General features: G+C 37.3%; 1 protein-coding gene across 4 annotated transcripts in view; it reads left to right on the top strand.

The window, feature by feature from the left end:
* Positions 1–1425: 1425 nt before the first annotated feature.
* Positions 1426–19800, top strand: part of LOC146486339 (integrin beta-PS-like) — a 32416-nt gene continuing 14041 nt past the window's right edge. For 2 of the 4 annotated variants that reach the window (XM_085100134.1, XM_085100119.1), the window contains exons 1-16: positions 1426–1525; positions 2641–2705; positions 5570–5661; positions 6927–7037; positions 10916–10979; positions 11755–11886; positions 12291–12387; positions 13182–13284; positions 14031–14120; positions 14395–14481; positions 15712–15786; positions 16658–16762; positions 17095–17193; positions 18267–18340; positions 18861–18915; positions 19290–19427. In XM_085100134.1, the coding sequence (XP_084956260.1) occupies positions 2645–2705; positions 5570–5661; positions 6927–7037; positions 10916–10979; positions 11755–11886; positions 12291–12387; positions 13182–13284; positions 14031–14120; positions 14395–14481; positions 15712–15786; positions 16658–16762; positions 17095–17193; positions 18267–18340; positions 18861–18915; positions 19290–19427 (1383 nt within the window). In that variant the 5' untranslated portion in view covers positions 1426–1525; positions 2641–2644. Of the gene's footprint in view, positions 1526–2051; positions 2147–2640; positions 2706–5569; positions 5662–6926; positions 7038–10915; positions 10980–11754; positions 11887–12290; positions 12388–13181; positions 13285–14030; positions 14121–14394; positions 14482–15711; positions 15787–16657; positions 16763–17094; positions 17194–18266; positions 18341–18860; positions 18916–19289; positions 19428–19800 lie in introns of those variants that run through there. The other 2 variants (XM_085100112.1, XM_085100126.1) reach the window with 2 other exon arrangements.

The raw sequence follows: 19800 nt of genomic DNA, 5'->3' as shown, positions 1-19800 counted from the left end.
ACCTTGTTCAGGGGCACCCAACGACAGTTTTCTCTCAAATCCTTTGGCACGCAATTTTAGGCTATCTGGAGTGCCTTTAAAGCTCTGTAGGTTCATTTTAGGCCGCGCTATAATATTTTTATGTGCTCGGTCATTCTAGGAGAACTAGAGTCTTTTCGAAATTACTAGGGCATTTTTGTCCATTTCCCGAAACCCTTGGGTCTTATTTCCTTTCCGAAAATCTTAGCTGACCTTTCTCCGGTACCCGAAACCAAATTTTTATCAATCCGTAAACACTAGGCCTGAAATTTTCCATTTCAGGAAAGTGCGAGGTGAAAATTCTCTTTAGAAAATCGAAGGGGATTAAGGGCCTTCCGAACAGATAATTTACCGAAAAAATAACAATCCGTTGGGTGCCCCTGCTTGTTGGACCGCTCACGGACCTGTTACTTCCTACCCGCGGCACACGGCAGACTCGTGATCTGGTATATCTCCTTGTTTCATTTCATGCCTAATTTTCTATTGTGTTGTTTGCAGTCGACTCACGATAACTCGAATCTTCAAGGGAAATTGAAAAAGGTTCAAGTTATCGAGGGTAAAATTAGTTCGGGTTAGCGCGAGGTTCGAGTTAGCGAGGGTTCGAGTTATCGGGAGTCGAGTGTACATAATTATAGATATGCTTGAGTTCAGTCGTTTCCTTTCTTCTCCCCCCTCTTTCCTCCCATTTCTTTCTTCTTTTTTTTTTTTTTTTTGAATTGATGTTTTTTTTCTCGCAAATACGGACTGGAAACGAGAAAACGAGAAGTAGTTTTAAAATTTTTCCTGTCGGTGGCCAATACCTGAACATTTTCATGCACAGACAACAAGTATTCGAATTAAATGTTAATTAAACTTAATTGATATGTGTTCATGTTTTTATTTGTTCGTTTGTTTATCTGTTTGTTTGTAATCTGAGTATCAGGTCTTTGTTGTTGGTTGGCACCAAAAGCAGAAAGTTCATAGAAATATTTCCACCCAGTGAGGATGGAAATAAACCAATTTAACCTCTCTATACATAAAAATTCTATCAATTTCTTTTTCCACGATAAATATCCAAATCTCTGTTTTGAGTGGGAGATTTAAGTCGGGCTTGCTTCCGGTTTCTGAGACAGGGCGAGTCCGGTGTGGGATGACGTCATTTTACTAGCGATCAAATTCTTTCTTCACCACTTCCCCTGATATGATAATAGTGGAGAGAATTAAATCTGTGTCACTGTTGCGAAGTGAAGAGCAGTCATGAAATTCCTAAGTTGACCAAAATAATTATTCTTTGTAACTTGGTTACGGTATTCAATTATTATTTTGTTGGGGCTTTAGAAGAATTTTGACCGGAGGGGGCATGTGAGCTAGTTGTGAAGCGCGCGCGCTATTGCGCGCCATAGCGTAGCGGATTAGTAGCGTGACGGCGAGAGGCTTGAGGGAATGGCAGAAATTTATGACTTTCCGGGGACGCTAGCTAATTCTAAATAATATCTGCTCTTGTGATCCCAAAGAAAAGACACCACAGGTGAGTCTTCAAACTGATAAAGCTTTCAGCGTTTGTTCCCGATTAGAGAGTTGTTAAAATACTTAGTGCAAACGTTTGTTATCAGCGACAGAGCTGCGACAATCGACTGTAAAGGCAGAGTTCTTCTGCCCTCGGTATTCCATTTCCTTCGGATAAAATCCTGTTGCCCAAGTAACTCGACTTTATGCTTTTCTCACATTAGGTGTCCATGACACTATTGAATCTGTATAAACACGGCCTTGAAAAGTTATTTCCTGACGGCGGTTGAGTGTGAAAAACCTCTAAACTCCATTGCCAATTTTATAATGACGTAAAATTTCAATACGACAACTCACTTTGAAGTTGACATAAGCTTAATATTTACAACTGGAAGTAAAACATACTGGAATGGGTTTCATTGACAGGCCAGGTGCTTGATTTGTAATTAACCGGTAAGAAGTTAATTTATTCACTAAAACGAACCACTAAAGTCAATTCATATTGCAGAGGTAATTAGTTGATACACAAGACTGACAAGAACTTCACACTCGCGGCGTAAGAGAGAGCTGGAAGCCCCATAAATATTTTTTCAAATGCTTCTTCTTTTTACGTTTCTTTAAAACACAGATTTGTGCCACCGAGGTAGGTGTTAGTGATTTTCATGGCGCAGAGAGTTCTTGTTTTCGATACCAATGACCTCAATTTCTCTGTTGGTATCGTAGAATTTCTTCACAGGATGGGAAGTATTTGGTCTCGTTGCAGATCGGAAGTTGAAGCTTACCTTTAGGGCTATTTTCTATTAGTTTCTTTGCTATTTCTAGCAGCTCACCAATAAATTTACGGGTAGTCCTTAAAATTGTCACGTAATTTGTGCAGCAGGTTTGAAGTGTGAACAAACATATGTTACTACACACTCATTCCGCTTGAGTATGTGGATCTATTGTCTGTAGTGTGGTTATAATGTTTTATTTAGACCATTCCCTCATCAAAAATTACTACAATGCTGCCGAGATCGTGAGCTTTCGCTTTGCATTAATTTAATTCTCCTAATGGCGTTTAAACATCTGGTTAGCATATTATTTGCGTCCGTCGATTCTTGTCTGGTGAAAACCTCTCAATTTTTTTCTTCTTTGCAGAAAAATGCGTAGACTCGCTCACCCATTGTGTGTTATACTGTGGGGCTTATTTGCTGGCGTTTGTGGTATGTTCAAATCTCTATTTTAATGTGGTTAAGCCCATAGATATAAATAGATATATTATACATGTGAGGGGGAAAAACATGTATTCTTCATCGACCTCTCGACCCTTTCAAAAGAAGCCTTTTCTTTACACGCAGGTTTGTTTAATAAACAAAACTTACCCAATAATTTTTCATCCTTTTGGAAAGGTGGGGGGATTTTTTTTTAATCAAAGAATTGATTTTTGTCCCGAATGCAAATTTTTTTTCGCGCTTTTGTTCAAAATGTTTAATTTGACTGCTTGTATTATGACAGGAGATATTTAAATAATGAAAATATCACCAAAGACAGGTGGGTTGTTGCTAATTGTCAACATTTATCAGCAAAGCATTTGTCCATACAAACAAAACGAAATGTAAAAAGAGGAACTCGCTGTTTTGTTTTGATTTTGTGAAGTCACAGGCCTCAAATTTACAATTTCCTATTAATTCTCAATAGGGTGCTGGCATGGAAATTACTATTTTTTGTGATTTTGTTTTCAATTTTCTTATTCAACAAATGAGAAAACACAAATTTTCATTCTGTGAAAAAACGAAGTGGAAGACATGTAGTGCATTTCGTGGGATGTCAATTTCCCGTGTACATATTAGGTAATTTTTTTTTTTTTTTTAATTTAGCAGTCAGGTCAAAGTTACTTTATTTGCCTTGATGCAAAACAATTATTTTTATATTAATGTGTAACATCGTTTAGCATGGCTCAGATAATTTTGATAAGTGATGCAAATAGCATAAATTGTTTTGGGAGATACACTAATATTGTAAATAAATGTTTATTTCTCTTAAATAATTTGTCAAATTAAGGTTTTCGCTAGAAACAGTAACATTCTTATAAGTTACGTGATATTAAACACCAGCACAACTTATTTATACGTGTAGTTTTAAAGAACTTGGTCAAATATTTGCCCCAACTGAAACTAGGGAATATCTGATATCCCCATGAAATTACAAAAGGTCCTTGGAAATCCTGAAGTGATGGGCCTTGCAAAAGAATGCATTTTCTTTGTATAGTAAAGTCCAAACCCCAACAAGAGCATACATAACAGGGGTTTTATTAGAAGCCGACAACTGGCAAAAATCGCTGCCTACTTTGTTAGAAATTACCTCTTGCCGTCGCCTACTTTGTCGGTATTTTTACTCAAATTATTTAAAAGAATTTCAACAGGTCACTGCCTACTTTAGTTAATTAGCTCAGAAGGCTATTTCAAAACTTATTGAAACCTCTGCATAATATAATCTCCTTACTGTTCTGGATATATTTTTAATGGTATTTGTTAAAAAATTTTGATCGTTTTCTTCATTTTCATGGCCTATAATTATGTTTGATTAAGTGGTGGTAAATAGATGTTTGTTCTGAGGGATGCCGCAAGTTAAGGTCCGAACCCTTACCCTTTTATGTACCATTTTTTGACAGAAAAGATTACATCTTCCATACACCTACAGTAGAAAAACTGCACCTCTTTCCAGTGGGTCTGTTCAAGATATTTTGAAAGGCCCTTTTAAAGACCTAAATGACAGTTTTCCCTACCATTTTCTATACTTCAGCTCGTGAAATCCCTGCCCTTTTAATTCATGTACCTCCAACCTGAAAAAGGTAATAAGCCCTTTCTGGCAGAGCCTCTCCATACACACCATTATGGGCCGAGTACCCTATATGAGGGCTAATAATCATCATCATGAGTCTAACTGGCGCACAGTTCTTTAGGAGTCTTTAAGATGTCTGAACACAGTTTGTGTGCACTTTATTAGCGCCCTAGGGTTGGTGTAAGCAAATTAGGCGTCAATAAAGCTATCCATCAATTTTATATCAACTGGATCACATAGTTGAGGTTTGTTCTTAAAATAACTCAGTTTCTCGTTTGTGAACCCTTTTTTTATCACAGAGCACAGAAAGTGCATTCACGAAGAGCTAAGCCTTTTTGCATGCTGTTCATCATTGCTGTGAAAACCCAATTAAAAGCCACGCATGCACATTTGCCCAAAATAAATTGTGGCTCATTGTGTAAGTGGAAATGAACTTTTTTTCTAGGGAACTGCCCCATAGAATTTTGTGAAATTTGACAAAACGGTAGTTCTCTAAAAGCGTAACTCGCCTACAAACGAAAACCCAGATCTGACAGAGGGTATCTTTACATTAGTGCAAAACCAATATTTACAGGAGATCTCTCTGTCAAAATTACATGAAAGCAGTGTCACTATGTCAGTATTTTGTAAGTTTTTCTGGAGACAAAAAGTGGAAAAAATCTAACAAGTGCATTTGCTAAAAATAAAGGACACCCCTTATTTGTGGTGCCTAGGCAATGGTACCTAGCTCAACAACAAGTATCAAAAAAAAATTTATATATTCCTTCTTAGTTTATCTTTCACCACACCCAGAAGTACGTAGTTTGCAATAATGTTTACTAACACCTTCGTACTAGAAAACTGTTCGGCCATGGGATTTAAAGGATTAATTTACTAACTTTGGTGGCAAAATTGCTGTCTGACAGCACTGAATCTTTTGTGCATATTTCTGTGGAATTAAATCTAAATATTTATAGAAGATTAGAGATCCCTAAACAGCAGTGGAAACACTCACCTGCAGCTCTTGCTTTGTTAAGTCCCTGATGTTCAAATTCTCCTAACTTACAAGTAAGAAATATATGGAGACCAGTGGGGAGATTATACATGTTGATATTAGGGTTCAAAGGGTGCTTATCCAGCCATGTTGACTGCCAATACTGCCTGTCAACTCTACCTTCTTACCATAAATTTCATCTGTGACTCCATTTGATCACGGGAATTACACTGTATATGTCAATCGCTAGATTACAATAAATTTATTTTGCAGATGTTAACAGTCTTGACTGTAGATTAATAGAATCGTCATGTGGAGCATGTATTCAAAACGTTGATCCGCCATGTTCTTGGTGCGAAGATGTAGTAAGTACTTTATTATGATCATTAAAACTGTAATTATTATCATTAAATCAATGTTTGAGTTTAACTGCATTAACCAACGCATATTTATTAAGTTACTTACAGTATGTCAAGGTTTGGAGCTGGTATCTCAGGGTTATAAAATGAAAATAATGTCCATAAGAAGCTCAAGGGCTGAGTGAAAAACCATGTTCTGTCAAAGTTTAGGCCGATTATCATTTCTCTCAAAACACCCTGAATTTTTGCATGTGGTCTTCAATTTAATCAAAGAACGCCGCATTGCGTCGAGCTGTTGTTGTTGTTTTTTTTAACCCAAAGCGTCTGTTTATTTACTTTATATCTTAGTTTTTCTTTCAAAGAGTCAGGAGTTTGCCCTTGTTTTCTTGATAACTAAGCATAAACCAGTGGAAATAAACACAGAGCAGTATTCTCTGACTAAACTGATAACCACCTGCCAAAATTCGGGCACTTTTCAATGAAATGAAAAATTGACCTAAAATTCTACATTTAAGACAGTATGCACTCAGTCCTTTAATTATTTCCAATAAGGGACTCTAAAATAAGGTCCAAAAAATTCGGAAAATGCTACCTCATTTAGGCCATCCCAAGATTCCAACAAATTGTCTTGTTTCAAACATTTGGGTAAACTGACAGCATTTTTTTTATGTACTGTCTGTTAAGATCATATAAAACTCAATCTAATTTGGTGACAAACATGCATGTATGGCATGTTTTATCAAACTTTTGAAGTTTGAGTGATTTTTCCACCCCTACAATGTATCTTTCACCCAGAGACAATTTGTTTTTAAAAAATTCCAATGATCTGAGTAAATGTATGTCTATGTCACTGACTGAAAAACAAAATACCTGACTGTGTTATTTATTCACCACAACATCACATTCAGGGGTGTCAATAAGTCTTTGAGCAGAAGGCAAAAAGTGCAAAGCAGGCAGCTAATGAAAGTTTGATTCTTACTCTAATGTTATTAATTTCGGCGAAAGTAGGCCGCAAATTTAGGTCAATTCGTTTGACATAGACGATGAATTTCGCGGGTTGCCGGCTCTTATTGAAATCCCTGGTCATTTTTTTCAAAACTTGCCTTGTTAATAATTTATTTATTTGTTACCAAATGTGGTCATGTTTTGTCATACACTGTATAGTTTAGCAATATAAAATTATACTGTCCGGCCTATGTGCAACACTACCATGCCACAAAATAAAATGACCAGCATTGTAATATCAGTAACAATTGTGTTTTTGTAAACAGGAATATGTTTGGTTGGAACAGCCAAGAGATAGGTGTGACTCATTTATGAACCACACCAGAAATGGATGCCAGAAGATAGCAAATCCTTCATCTGATTCTGTTACACATGAGGTGAATTCAGTAATCAGATATTTTTAGACGTATATAATCAGAACTATCTAAAACTTCTCATTATCTAGCTTCGGTTATGTAGCTGCCACAAATTATTTGGGTACTATTTGGTTAGCGTTTGCATCATGCCTGAGTACTGTAATGATTCAATTCACTTCCCTCCTCCTCCAATAGGGCGACCCCTGGCCCTTTCTAATACATTGTAAGTACTCCTCCTTTAGAGTCATTGTTTTTGTTAATAAGTACCCCTTTTGCAAGAGCTTCCTTTTGAAGTAAATTCTATTTTCTACTACATGTTTCTCATCTGATTTCAAGTACTATTAAAAATTATTTTATGATTATTGAACCAGAAGATATTAACTTAGGAAGGACAAGCAAATTCTGATTATACAAACACATCTTGTTACAGTTGTTAGTGTTACAGTACATGTACAGTATCTTTTATTGTTCAATAGTCGCCCTCCCTCCCAGAGGTAAATTACCATCCTCAGGGCTCGAAATTGCGACCAATACAGTCGCATTTACGACTTAATTTTTGAGTTTGCGACTAAAATATCCGGAGGAGTCGCAAATTTGCGAGTTGTTTTCGCATAGACAAATAACGATTACAAGTCTAGCTATAGCTACTTTGCCACTTTTTTTGCCAAAATAAATACATAATAAAGCGTCTTTGTGTAAATGTAAATAAAACGAAAATGTAATAAACATGACAAGCTGGATCTTTTATAGTTTTTTTTTTTTTATGAAGCCATTGCGTTACACTTTCTTCAACACAATGAGGATGTCTTATGTTTCACTTGCAAGTTCGCGTTGATTTGGTTTTTAAGTGCAAATTGTTTCGTTGGTATTTTATACAAACAAGTTCAATGCGTTTGAAGGCGAAATCGCAATGCTTTGCAATTGAAACTTTCCGATCAAAATCTCCGGTTTTGCAGGTTGAGATGTAAGCGCGGCGCGGTAACCTTTGACATCTTCGCGTTTCCGATATGCAAATTCGGTGCACAATGAACTGAAATCAATTCTGAACCAGAACTACACAGTTTACGCCAGCTCTTCAACAACGTTAGCGTTTTCGATTTCTTTATTCGCAACTTTGTTTTTTCTTGGTAGAAATCGTATTTGCTTGCAACCACAGAGATTGAAATCCGGGATTGAAATAAGTCCGATTCGATAGCGGTAATTAGCCGGCAGGTCTATTCCGGGGGTGAGGGGTGGGGGGTGAGGGGTGAGGGGTGAGGGGTGAGGGGTGGGGGGTGAGGGGTGAGGGGTGAGGGGTGGGGGTGGGGGGTGAGTTTAACTGGGGTGAGTTTAAATGTCCCTTGACAGAAGTTCAGTCGGTTTCCCCATTAAACCTGTGATAAGGCCCAATTTTAGCAGTACTCTTATTTATTTTTACGCGGTCGCTCGCTAAATTTTTGCAGGAATGGTTTTTAAAATACCAAGACTGAGAGCCTGATCACAGGTTTATAGTTCTGAGATACTACGTCTGCCAACAACCGCGTCTCAATTCATACTAAAGCGCGATAAGAGGCGCCTCATTTCTCAGGCTACCGATAAACCAACCAATGGAATAATGAACTTTGACAGGCTGTTGACAACATTATCACAAGATGTTGATTTCATGCAAATGATCACAAAACACGTTCTTAAGTTGACTTGAAAGTTGACCTGGCTGAACAAAAGCAAAACACTATTATTAAGGATATTGTGTTTTACTTGTGAAATTTTGGCGTAAATAATGGATTAAGCTTTATAATACTTCAGAAGTATGTTTACTGGGGCATTTTGTTTATTAAACTCGCCGCGATACGTAACCGGATCCTAGTAAATTATTTTCATTATTTTTCACTCTGACGCCATTGAAAAGTTTCACGGCGAGGTTTACATTCACGGCGTGAAATATTTCACTCCTTTATAATTTTACTTTCACGGCGTGACCGGGCGGCTTGAATTTATTTCCCAGTCTTCAGATTCACTCCCAGAGTGAAAACGTTTCGGAATAGCGTGAACACGGCGTGAAATTTCCACCTCACAGTGTGAAGTTTCAAATACACGCGCCGTGACCGTGAAAAAAATTCACTATTTGGAGTGAAATCCATAAGCCCTCTTTTCGCGTGGAGGGTCACATATGGAGACAGTATGACAAAGGGAAAGGGGTTTCTGGGCTGCTATGGAACCCATTTTGTTTTAGCACCTAAGATAGTGTGTGAATTAAATCACTGATTAAATTCAAATAAATTAGCCACAATGTAAAAATTATAGTTCTCAGGAAAATTATCAGTGTCACATGTACCACGTTACAATACACTCCATTAGTGAATGTCGGGTATTAGATGCGTCTCAGATCTCAGTAAAATAGGGGAAAGAAACTACAGTCTTGAATCTTGAATTGTTATAGTCTGAAATGTCAGCTGTCTCCTCCCCATAACCCCCTGTGGGTTAGGGAGAAGAGACGGCTGACATTTCAGACTAGAATTCGTTTCGAACAATTGGCTCACCCCTCACCCCTCACCCCTCACCCCCCACCCCTCACCCCTCACCCCCTCACCCCCCACCCCCCACCCCCCACCCCTCACCCCTCACCCCTCACCCCCACCCCCTACCCCTCACCCCCCACCCCTCACCCCCCACCCCCTACCCCTCACCCCCCACCCCTCACCCCCGGAATAGACCTGCCGGTAATTAGCAGAGCACGATACATGTCACGTATGCAAATTTCAACCGCGGTGAACTTGAAAAACATTGTAAGTTTTAGGATTTTCAAAAAGTGTTTTATAGATACAGGCACAAAACTTGACTTTAAAAAGGCTAGTTTTTTAATGTAGTAATTGTGTGTGCGGGAAAGTTTCAATTTCAAATTGATTTCCCGGCGAGTTCGCTTAGCGCATCGCTTTGCAAACTTGTCACTAAACGAAACCTTTGAAGTGACTGAAGACACGATTTTTGTAAAATAAATCATTTCTTACATTGTGCACGAATCGAAACCTTTGAACTGAATGAAGACAAAATTGTTTCGAATCACATAACTCTTACAATGCGAACACGTTGGCACGCGTTTTAAAAATGGCACGGATAAACGCATCACAAGACAAGTGCGCGAGAAACTCGGTTGTTTTCTTCTCACAAGAAACTCGGTAATATTTCAAATTTTCTGCTTCAGTGATTCTCGCGAGGCGAGATTCGTTCTGGTACACAGTCGTTATTAGAGCTAGATAACGTGAAAGCTGTTGAAGTAATAAAATCAAAGTGTTGTTAATCATTTGTGAGTCAGAGCTATTTATTAACTAATTATGGTTAGTTAGTTTTGCGATTAAAATTCGTGAACTTGCGACTAGATTTTCGTAGCCAGTCGCAAATGGCGACTGAATTTTTTTTTTAATTTCGAGCCCTGATCCTGGGAAGTAAATGTGTGTGTGCTATTCAGTGGTACAGCCATACTTAAATGGCAACTCAAAAAGATATTTTTTCGCTTAAAAGTTCAACGTACATGTAGCTATCACTATTATTTCTCCAATTTTGTTGTGGTACTGTAACTATATAATCAAGAATAATTATCACTTCCAACAGAATTTCATGTCATCCAATCCAGTATGCAAGCATACTTAATTATAAGCATACAAGAGGAGCAGGAACCCAGACAGAGATACATGTAGCATTTGTGAGAGTCTACGAATTTGGAAAAGGGAAAATTTTGCAATATTGAACAGAAAAGTGGGAGATGTCAGTGAATGGGAGGCAACCGAGAGTCGAGGTAGTGGGAAGATGGACGTTAAAGGCCCATTGTCCTTCTCCAGTATGGTCATTACCGATTTAATGTAGAGCGTGATTTAGTTAAACGAGGCACTCATTCCACCTTTGCTTGTTAATTTTACCTCCAGAATAAGCCACTTGATTCAGATGTGAAAGTAAAGCCACAGAATATAACTCTGTCTCTTAGACCAGGTTAGATCATAATTTAAATTATAGCCTGTTAATGTGATATAAAAGTGACATTTTCAAAAGAAAGAATTCATTTGTTAATTGTTAATGCACTAAGAAAAATATGACAAAAACTGGTGGAAATTGAACCTTAATCAAGACTTAGTAATTAAAATTAGGTTTTAACAGCTAAGGAAAGAAACATGAACTCAACAACAATGTAATTTGTGACCAATTTTTAGAGTTTTGAACCAATATCATTACTTACCAATGGTACTGTACATGCATTCAGTTAAATGTATACAGTCAGAGCACTTTCTAAAAACAAAAGAGTGCCCATCACACTACACGTACACTGTAAGGCTAGTCCATTCAACTAAGTGTAGTAAAACTGGGCTTCTACTAGCCCATGGGCTAATTGTTTTGTTTGTTTCCTCTTGAAAACATACAGTTAAGCTCGATTTTAATTTAATTTGAAGAACATGCACTCCATATATATCCTGGGACATATAAAACCAAATGCATCTTGATGTAAGCTTGCATCTTCCTGACCAATACATCATGAGTTGTATACTTCTGAAAAACCTAGTCTTTTTAAAACAAGGCAAGAGGCAAAATGATAGAAGTTTTGTTAGAGGTCCTCTCTCAGGGAGAAGGGAATGAGAGGATGTCTGTTATTATTTGCATCAGATTAGTTGCTTGCCATGTGGCCTGCTGTATTTTTTTCCAATGACTAGCGTACTACCTAGCTTCTGGAAAAAAATGTGTTTGAGTGTGACTAGCAATCCATTCTTTGCAGGTCAGCCAGCCACTGTCAAGGTACATGTTAAGATGCCAGAAAATTATCCAGTAGATTTGTACTATTTGATGGACTTGTCAGGGTCCATGGTAGAGGATCTGAAGAAGTTCCCAGCTCTTGGACAAAGTATAGGTGTGTAAAGGGATTGATCCAACTAATGTAGGCTTTCATTGCTTATACAGTACATGTATGTACTCTGACCCGTTTAATCAACTGATTAACTCCCAGTACGGCAGGAAAGAACTTTGCAACAAATTGCATAGAATCTGATAGTCACACTTCAAACAAGTCCTAGAAATGTTGCTAGTTGCAGGATGATCAGAAGATGATTTAAAAACTGCTCATTCTAAGGAAATTATGGTATAATGGCTCATATACATGTATGATGACTGCTACGCCAATCAAAACCCTGGAGTTTGCAATAAACCCTACAATGATCCAGTTTTAAATAATAAATTTTTATTAATATATTTTAGTTTCTACTGTTATATAATTACACATATTTTGAGTTTTCTCACTTTAACTTCTTTTGACAGCAAAGGAAATGAAAAATATCACTACCAATTTCCGTCTTGGTTTTGGAGGATTTGTAGACAAGCCGAGAGCTCCATACATTGACACTGAACCTGCACGGTAAGGATTGTATTGGAACAAGTACTTCAGTGGAAGCTCTCCTAGGCAGATACCCTTGGGACTTGAAAAAGGTTTCTGTAATGGAGCTGGCCGCTTACGAGAATGGTTCTCGTAAGCGGCCACTGGAGGTGTAAGGGATAGTTGGCCACTAACGGGAGCTTGTCAGCTAACAATAAACATTGCAAATATGGTTTGGCTTACATTAAACATGTATGTGTGAACTCATAGAAATGCCTCCTCCCCCACCCCCCTTATCCTGTCTCCCCATCTCAGTGCCTCAATGACTTTTTTGCCTTAAAATTGCCTGTTTTCAACAAAGTGCTAAAGAAACGAGAAATAGCTTATTACTTTTCTAGAAAGAAAACTTAAGCAACCTACACAAAGGAGATGCAAACAATTGATTTCTTTTGTTCACAACTGCCAATGCCTCGCTTGACTTGGTTCAGTGTCGTATACAAAAGAAATCAGTAGAGCATCAGTATCTCTTTTGATTTTAAATCAAAAAATTCATTTAAGTCTCTCTTACCCAAAACTCTTCAATTATTATTAGATGCAGCATGCTGATTACTATGGGTCTCATTGGGTTAACCACCCTTTGAGAAGATTAAGGGGGAAAATGGCCATACTCAAAAGATATATACCAGTATTTGTACTTTGTGGGCTCTCCAAAAATAAGATGTTGATGTTTAATTGAATCTTGAGTCTTAAGTTGGGAACCAAATCAGATCACCGAAAACTACAAATTATTTATTCTGTACATACAATGTAATACCTTTTCTTTTCTGCCTTGATAGCTTGAAACACCCCCTTGATCCATTATCTCCAGACCCAGTTTCTGTTCCAGCATTTGGATTCATTAATCAGTTAAGGCTGACTCAAGACTTCAATGAGTTTCAAGTAAGCGAGAGTCTATATATATGCACTCTGGTATATGTTACATGTATATTCTAACATGAGATTCATGGGAGGTGTTTTATAATATATTGATAGCACAGTACTGAGTTGTCTGTAAGCAGAGTAAAAATTTCACATCCAACATGTGTTCACATTATTGTTTGACATTTCAATTTGTATATTCATATTGTACATCCTTTAACAAGTTGTAGAAATGCTGACTGAAAATTGTTCCTTATTACCAAACATGTTTTTAAGTTCTTGGTACCATCAGCATCAAATTACCTCTGTGGTAGTATTTTTAATTATTAGTGACATTAAATATTGTTGGGTGTGTGGAAAGAAGCCCTACACTGAGTATAACCTAACCAAGAACTCAACACTAAAACTGAATTCTAAACCTCAATTAGAACAAGGCTTTTTTCCATGCACCCTTTCAATTATACAATTTGCCACCATTCCCTTCCAACTAAAGTTTTGAAGAAAACCAGGTTGCTATTGAAACAAAATGGACCTGAGAACCCTGGATGCGAGATTGCATCTAACTCTGCAATTTTCTGAAAAGGTCAACTTCAAAGTTTGTTTTAAATATAATTTTTTTTTATTATAAAATGCCAACACAAATGTCAAAAATTGCCGCAATGCATTGTCGTTGTTATGAACAACCAAATTCTTCAAAACAAATTTAGAGATGATTTATGACAGTTCAAGGATGTAGACTCGCCTTTGGTATTTTATTTTCTTGTTAGAGTACAGTTCAGCGAGTGAATATTTCAGGGAATGTTGATAATCCTGAAGGGACGTTAGATGCACTGATGCAGATTGCAGTCTGTGATAAGGTAAGACTTTGCTGATAAAGCCCACATCCTTCTTGACAGGTTAAATTGTGATCACTGAAACTGCTAAATTTAAGAGAGTAGATCATTATACTAGGAACAGGAAGGTGCAGTGGAGAGAGCAATGTAAATAATTCCACAACAGTGTTCTGCGACAAATGTTCCTTCTTGCCTAGTAACTACTTTTCACAGCTGAACATTTTCTGTAAGAACATATCTCATTATTTATAAAAAAACTAATAAAAAGTGTTGTCTTCACATTCTTATTTCCTGCAAGGAAATTGGCTGGATGGACAAGCAGTCAGCAAGGAGATTGGTCATTGTTATAACAGATGCCAGTTATCACTTTGCTGGTGATGGCTTGGTAGGTTTAATTGTTTAGTTTAAGACCTTCCATTATCCACTGTCTATGCATCACAGTTTGCTGATATGCACAAACATTAGCAGTGCGTGCAAATAATGAAGGAGGAAAGTAAACACATATACAAACTCAAAGCCAGGAATTTTCAAAATCCAAAATATTAAACACTAAGTGTGAAAGGTTAAAAAAAAGTAGACAGCTTGCTAATTTACATGTTTATGTTAATCTATGGGGAGTTGAAGTCACATAAAATTTGTGCAAGACCCCTCAAATTCTGAAGCTCAGGGTCCAGGGACGCATTTTTTCAAAACCTGACATGAGCACTACATAGTATAACAATGAGATTTTACTAGTCTATGGCAGGTTAGATATTTTATGTTAAATCATTTTTAACCAAGTCACATGTGATCCCAATGGGAGCTACTTGGATCTAAAATTAAATGGAAGGTGGCAGCTAATGTCATAATTTTATGCCATGTACTTATGCTGTACGGCAGTGTTTAAGTGTGCAACATGTCTCAAAACATTTGGTGTTGCAAGATGGGTCGCAAGAACAAGTGCTCATCATAACACACTTTGCAGTTAATAGATTAAATTGTTGCAATGTTCACAGTTGCTTCAAAAGTTGCAGGAAATGAATGTAAATATATGAAACATATTTTGAACTGCAGATGAAAGATCAAATAGGAGAAAGATCCTTGCAGTTAATAGGCAACTTAAGCAGTTGTGAAAATAAAAAGTTGCAGTAGTTTAATTCTGTGCAACTTGTCTCAAAATGGCATTGCAAGATGAGTTGCATGAGCTACATGTATTGCAAGATATATTTGACATTACAGTGTGGTACCGCTTCAGAACAGTAAACATTAACACCTTTGGGCTAATACTTAAAATCCCAAATAAAGCATGTCCCTCACTCACTCAGTTAAAATCGTTATCTTAACAGCAAAAAGTCCCTGCCAGAATTTTACTGCCCAAAAAATTCTTTTCACCAAATTCAAACTCAAAAAATGTAATGGCAAATTTGAACCTTCCAAAAATCCTCTTACCTCTCAGTAACTTTTAAATACAACTAGTTACTGTTACTTATTTTCATGGGACTTTTGCAATTTCCAAAAAAAGAAAGTTATCATGTCTTCCATTTTCATGAAATTAAATTCCACAAAAAGTAGTAACAATAAGGTGCATGTACCCCAATGGGCACCTGAATAATTTTGTTTTTTATTTTGTGTTTAGCTTGGTGGAGTTGTGAAACCAAACGATGGTCACTGTTATACAAAGAACGGAAAATACACAGCATCAACTACAATGGTGAGACAGTTCTGTTTTCTCTTTTTTCTCTTTTTTTCTCTTTTCTCTATTTTAATTTTTGAGGGGCTGTTTACATGGAAGGAGGAAGATCCTAGCACTAGGAAGATCCTAGAGGGCGGATCATCCTAGCTACATATCTTTTCTCTATTCAGTTTACATGCAAAAAGTTGTACTTGGCCCTAGCGCTAGGATCTTCCAAGAGATAGGAACTTTCTAGCTGAGAGATAGGAAGATTCTAGAACTAGGAAGATCCATGTAAACTACTTTTGCTTGGAAGATCCTAGTACTAGGGTCAAATAGAACAGACATGGCGGCAGCTGGGCGTTCAGCTGCTCAAGGCCGACAGTTATTCTTCTTTTTCTAGTCCACTTGGTTACCACTTCGGCCGAAATTTCTGCATGTAAAGCAAACAAAAAATTTTCTGCCTTCTCAGATCTTCCTGGTGCTAGGATCTTCCTCCTTCCATGTAAACAGCCCCAAAGACTTATACAAACTTATATCCACATTTTCTCAATAACAAATCTCCCTTCCCATTCTAGAAGATTTAGTATCCTTCCCATCTCTCATATTTGTCTATAACTACATGTATATGTGATACTGTGAGAGGAATATCTTTCACAATAACTTTGAGACTTTAACTTTGACACATATGTTTTCAGAATAAAACCTGTTCCTTTTCAGTAAGCGCTGTTCATGTGTCCAGATATTTGACAAGCTCTCTCAAAACAGCCTATGTTACCTAAATTATACAGTATGACCAGTAGAGTTGGGTCAAAGTCCAAAAGGGACATTAACTCTCAGTTCACCTCAGGAATGAGCGTTAGTTAAATTAACATGTCATTGAACCTTGTATGTTGATTCCGTTTTGTAGGACTATCCATCTCCAGGTTTTGTCAAAAAAATGTTAATAGATGAACAAGTGTCTCCAATCTTTGCTATCAATCAGGCAAAGCGGGATGTTTATGAACAATATAAGGTATGTCATTAACATCTTAGAAGGCCATTACTGCTATTCAATTTACAGTACAGGGTTGAGGTGGCACTTGCCATGAATGTGACCCTACCTTCAATGGGCTATTAGTTACCAGTACCAGTCTCAGCTACAAGTAATGTAGTGGTCACTGCTTTTCATATGTAAATGCAACTAGTTAGCATAAGAACAGCATGATCTACATATGAAAAGCACTGAGGTTTGTATCAAAATGAGGTCACCCCCAGCCTTGCTTCCAATCCAAGGCCAGGTCACTAAGCACACAACTGTAAAATATCCTATTGTGAGTCACTAATCTAAATCATTTTGTTGTGTAGGAGTTAGTTGCCTTTCTTGGCAAGGAGTCTGGAGCTGTAACAGAACAGTTAAGTGAGGACTCTTCCAACATTATCCAGCTCATTAGACAAGCATATGAGGTGAGCTCTTTCACATTCCTCTTAAGTATCAATATTTGTGCCACTTTGTATATAAAAACAAGCTGTTTTAAGTGTGTGTAAAATAATGATCACCAGTTAAACAAAGTTATTTCAATTTTGTCAAACTGCAGTTAAATCCCCCTAACTATAACTATCAGGGAACACAATTTACTCTTTAGTTTATTGATAAAAGATGGTATTAAACTAACAAGGACCCACTGGTGAAAGGGTGGAAGTGATGGATTGGCCTTAAGAATCCAAATTTCTCCAAAAATGCTCAACTTTAGCCAGCAGACTTGTTTTCACGTGAGAATTTTTCTTTAGTTTTAAATACACTGTAGAGAAAAAAATAAATTATTTCAAGCATCTCTTCAGTTGATTCAGTTTTTAGGTTAAAGTCATAAGCTTACTGGATAAATTCGCGCCCTTGAATTACAGTGTAAATATGGAACTACATCTCTGACACAATAATCGATCTGTATGCCAATTTATCTAGCAAATTTAGGATTTCAAGGCCAAATCATCATGATCACCTGTGCCCTTTTTTCCGCAAGCCACTCAAATGAAAGTTTAAGTTGTTGAGTTGAACTGATCCTGAAAATCCCCCGGGAGACAGACCAAACTGATGGAGAACAGCATACACGAGTAGCCAATAACATAATTTATACAGTTCTACTCTCGTGTAGGATCTGAGGGTGACTGCTGTAAATTTAAGGTTACTCCGTATTCCGGAGTAAAAATAAGCGGAATAGCTGTTAGATTTTTCTTTTAAGTAAATTTGGGAAGACATTTCTGTAAACATTCGCTGACAAATAATAATTTAAGAGCCAGTAACTCCTAAACCCTCTTAGGAGGGATTTCTTGTCATCATTGTATTTATCCCTGTTCCGGAATAGGGTCAATCGAACGCACCCTTAATGAATTGTTACTCCTGCTGTTTTGTTTTGTGTGAACTCTAGCAGTGATCAGCGACGGAAAACACCTATTTTTTCAATAATGAAATGTAACATCAGAAACGCTTACCACTTATAACAAGCCGATAACAACCAAAATCTATTTATGTGTTGTTACAGAAAATCGCGCAAACACAGACAATCCGTGACACAGCACCTGAGGGAGTCAAAGTGGATTACACAGCTTATTGTCCGTAAGTCATCGACTTACATGCAAATACGTTTTCCAGCCATTCAAGTGACACTGCAAATAGATGACACTGTTCCTTTAATCGTTTCCCTTCTGGGTTCAAACCTGGGCTCACATGATGTGGGTCAACAATGTAACTTTTGAGTTTGTGAATTAAATCCTTAAGTGTGACCATTCAAGTGAAAGCGGTGCAAATAGTCTAACAAAAATTCCTAAGCTGCTTGCAAAACTTTTTAGTCAGTTAAGGCTCTCAGGTCTTGCAATCTCAGTTTTTTTTACAGAGCCTTCTTCGAGCCTCAATTTCTTATGCAAAATTAAGGAAGACTTAGGATCATAGAAAAATAATTCTAGTCTCACAAAGTCTTGAATTTGACGTTTGTCAACCCAAAATAAAAGTTACTGAGCAATTCTGTTAATGTTTTGGTTTTCTGGCCAACTGGGAATTTTTGTAAACATTGCCAGACCTGAAAGGGATGAATAATAAAAATGTGTATATTGATCTCTTCATTGTCTTCTGTTTGAAGAAATGGGAAGCAAGTTGGATCGAAAAGTTGTACCGGTGTTCAGATAGGGCAAGAGGTAAAGAAGTCGTAAAAATGCACTTAGGTGCATTGTAAATCTTATGTATTTAATCTGTTGACCTTTATCACGGTAATTTTAAATTTTCATGTAGGCCAGGTATCGAAAATACACTCACACTGCTGAAAACAGCACCTTAATTAGCAGATAGGCCAAGTCTAAAGGTTGCAAATAAATGTTGTGCCGCTAATGTGAAGGACAGAAATGATGGATCAGAGAATTAACACTGCAGTGTATAATTAAGTGCTAAAAAGTGAACCCATAAATTTACCACGGAGTGTTAAGTAACCCTAGAAAGGAAATGGGTGATCGCACGAGGCAAAGAATAAAATCTTTGACCTTGGCGGGAATTTGTTTTGTGTTTTGTTTGTTAGGTGTCCTTTGAGGTCTCGGTGACTGTAAAAGACTGTAATCTCAAAGAAAAACGTTTTTCTCTGGTCACACCATTTGGGAATGTGGAGATAAACCTGGATTTTATTTGTAGCTGTCAATGTCAGAAAGGCGAGAATACAGTAAGTTGATTAAATTCGTTTTACATGTAATGTTTAAACGAGTAGGAGTGTTTTATCGGGTTTAAAACCACGAGGTGCAGACGAGTGGTTTTAGACCCGATAAAACTCGTGCTGCGAGTATTTTCAACGGCTTCAAAAACATTCCTGGAAAAGCGTGTGTCAATAGAGTTCATAACAATTATGCTTTAGTGAACGTTGGAAATTAGCAAACGAGAAAAACACCGCATACTAATGAGGAGCGTTTTATCAGCTGATAAAACACCGCATATTAATAAGGAAGAGGTTTGTCGATATAAGGTCACTCCACGTGATGTATTTTCGACCATTTGATAGGTCAATGGGGTTATGAATTATTAATGAGTTTTTGAAGATT

The sequence above is a fragment of the Pavona decussata genome, unplaced genomic scaffold, assembly GCF_977016875.1.
Source record: "Pavona decussata unplaced genomic scaffold, jaPavDecu1.1 SCAFFOLD_21, whole genome shotgun sequence".
NCBI lineage: Eukaryota > Metazoa > Cnidaria > Anthozoa > Scleractinia > Agariciidae > Pavona > Pavona decussata.
The sequence above is the reverse complement of the archived record's forward strand: the minus strand, read 5'-3'. Positions and strand labels throughout refer to the sequence as shown.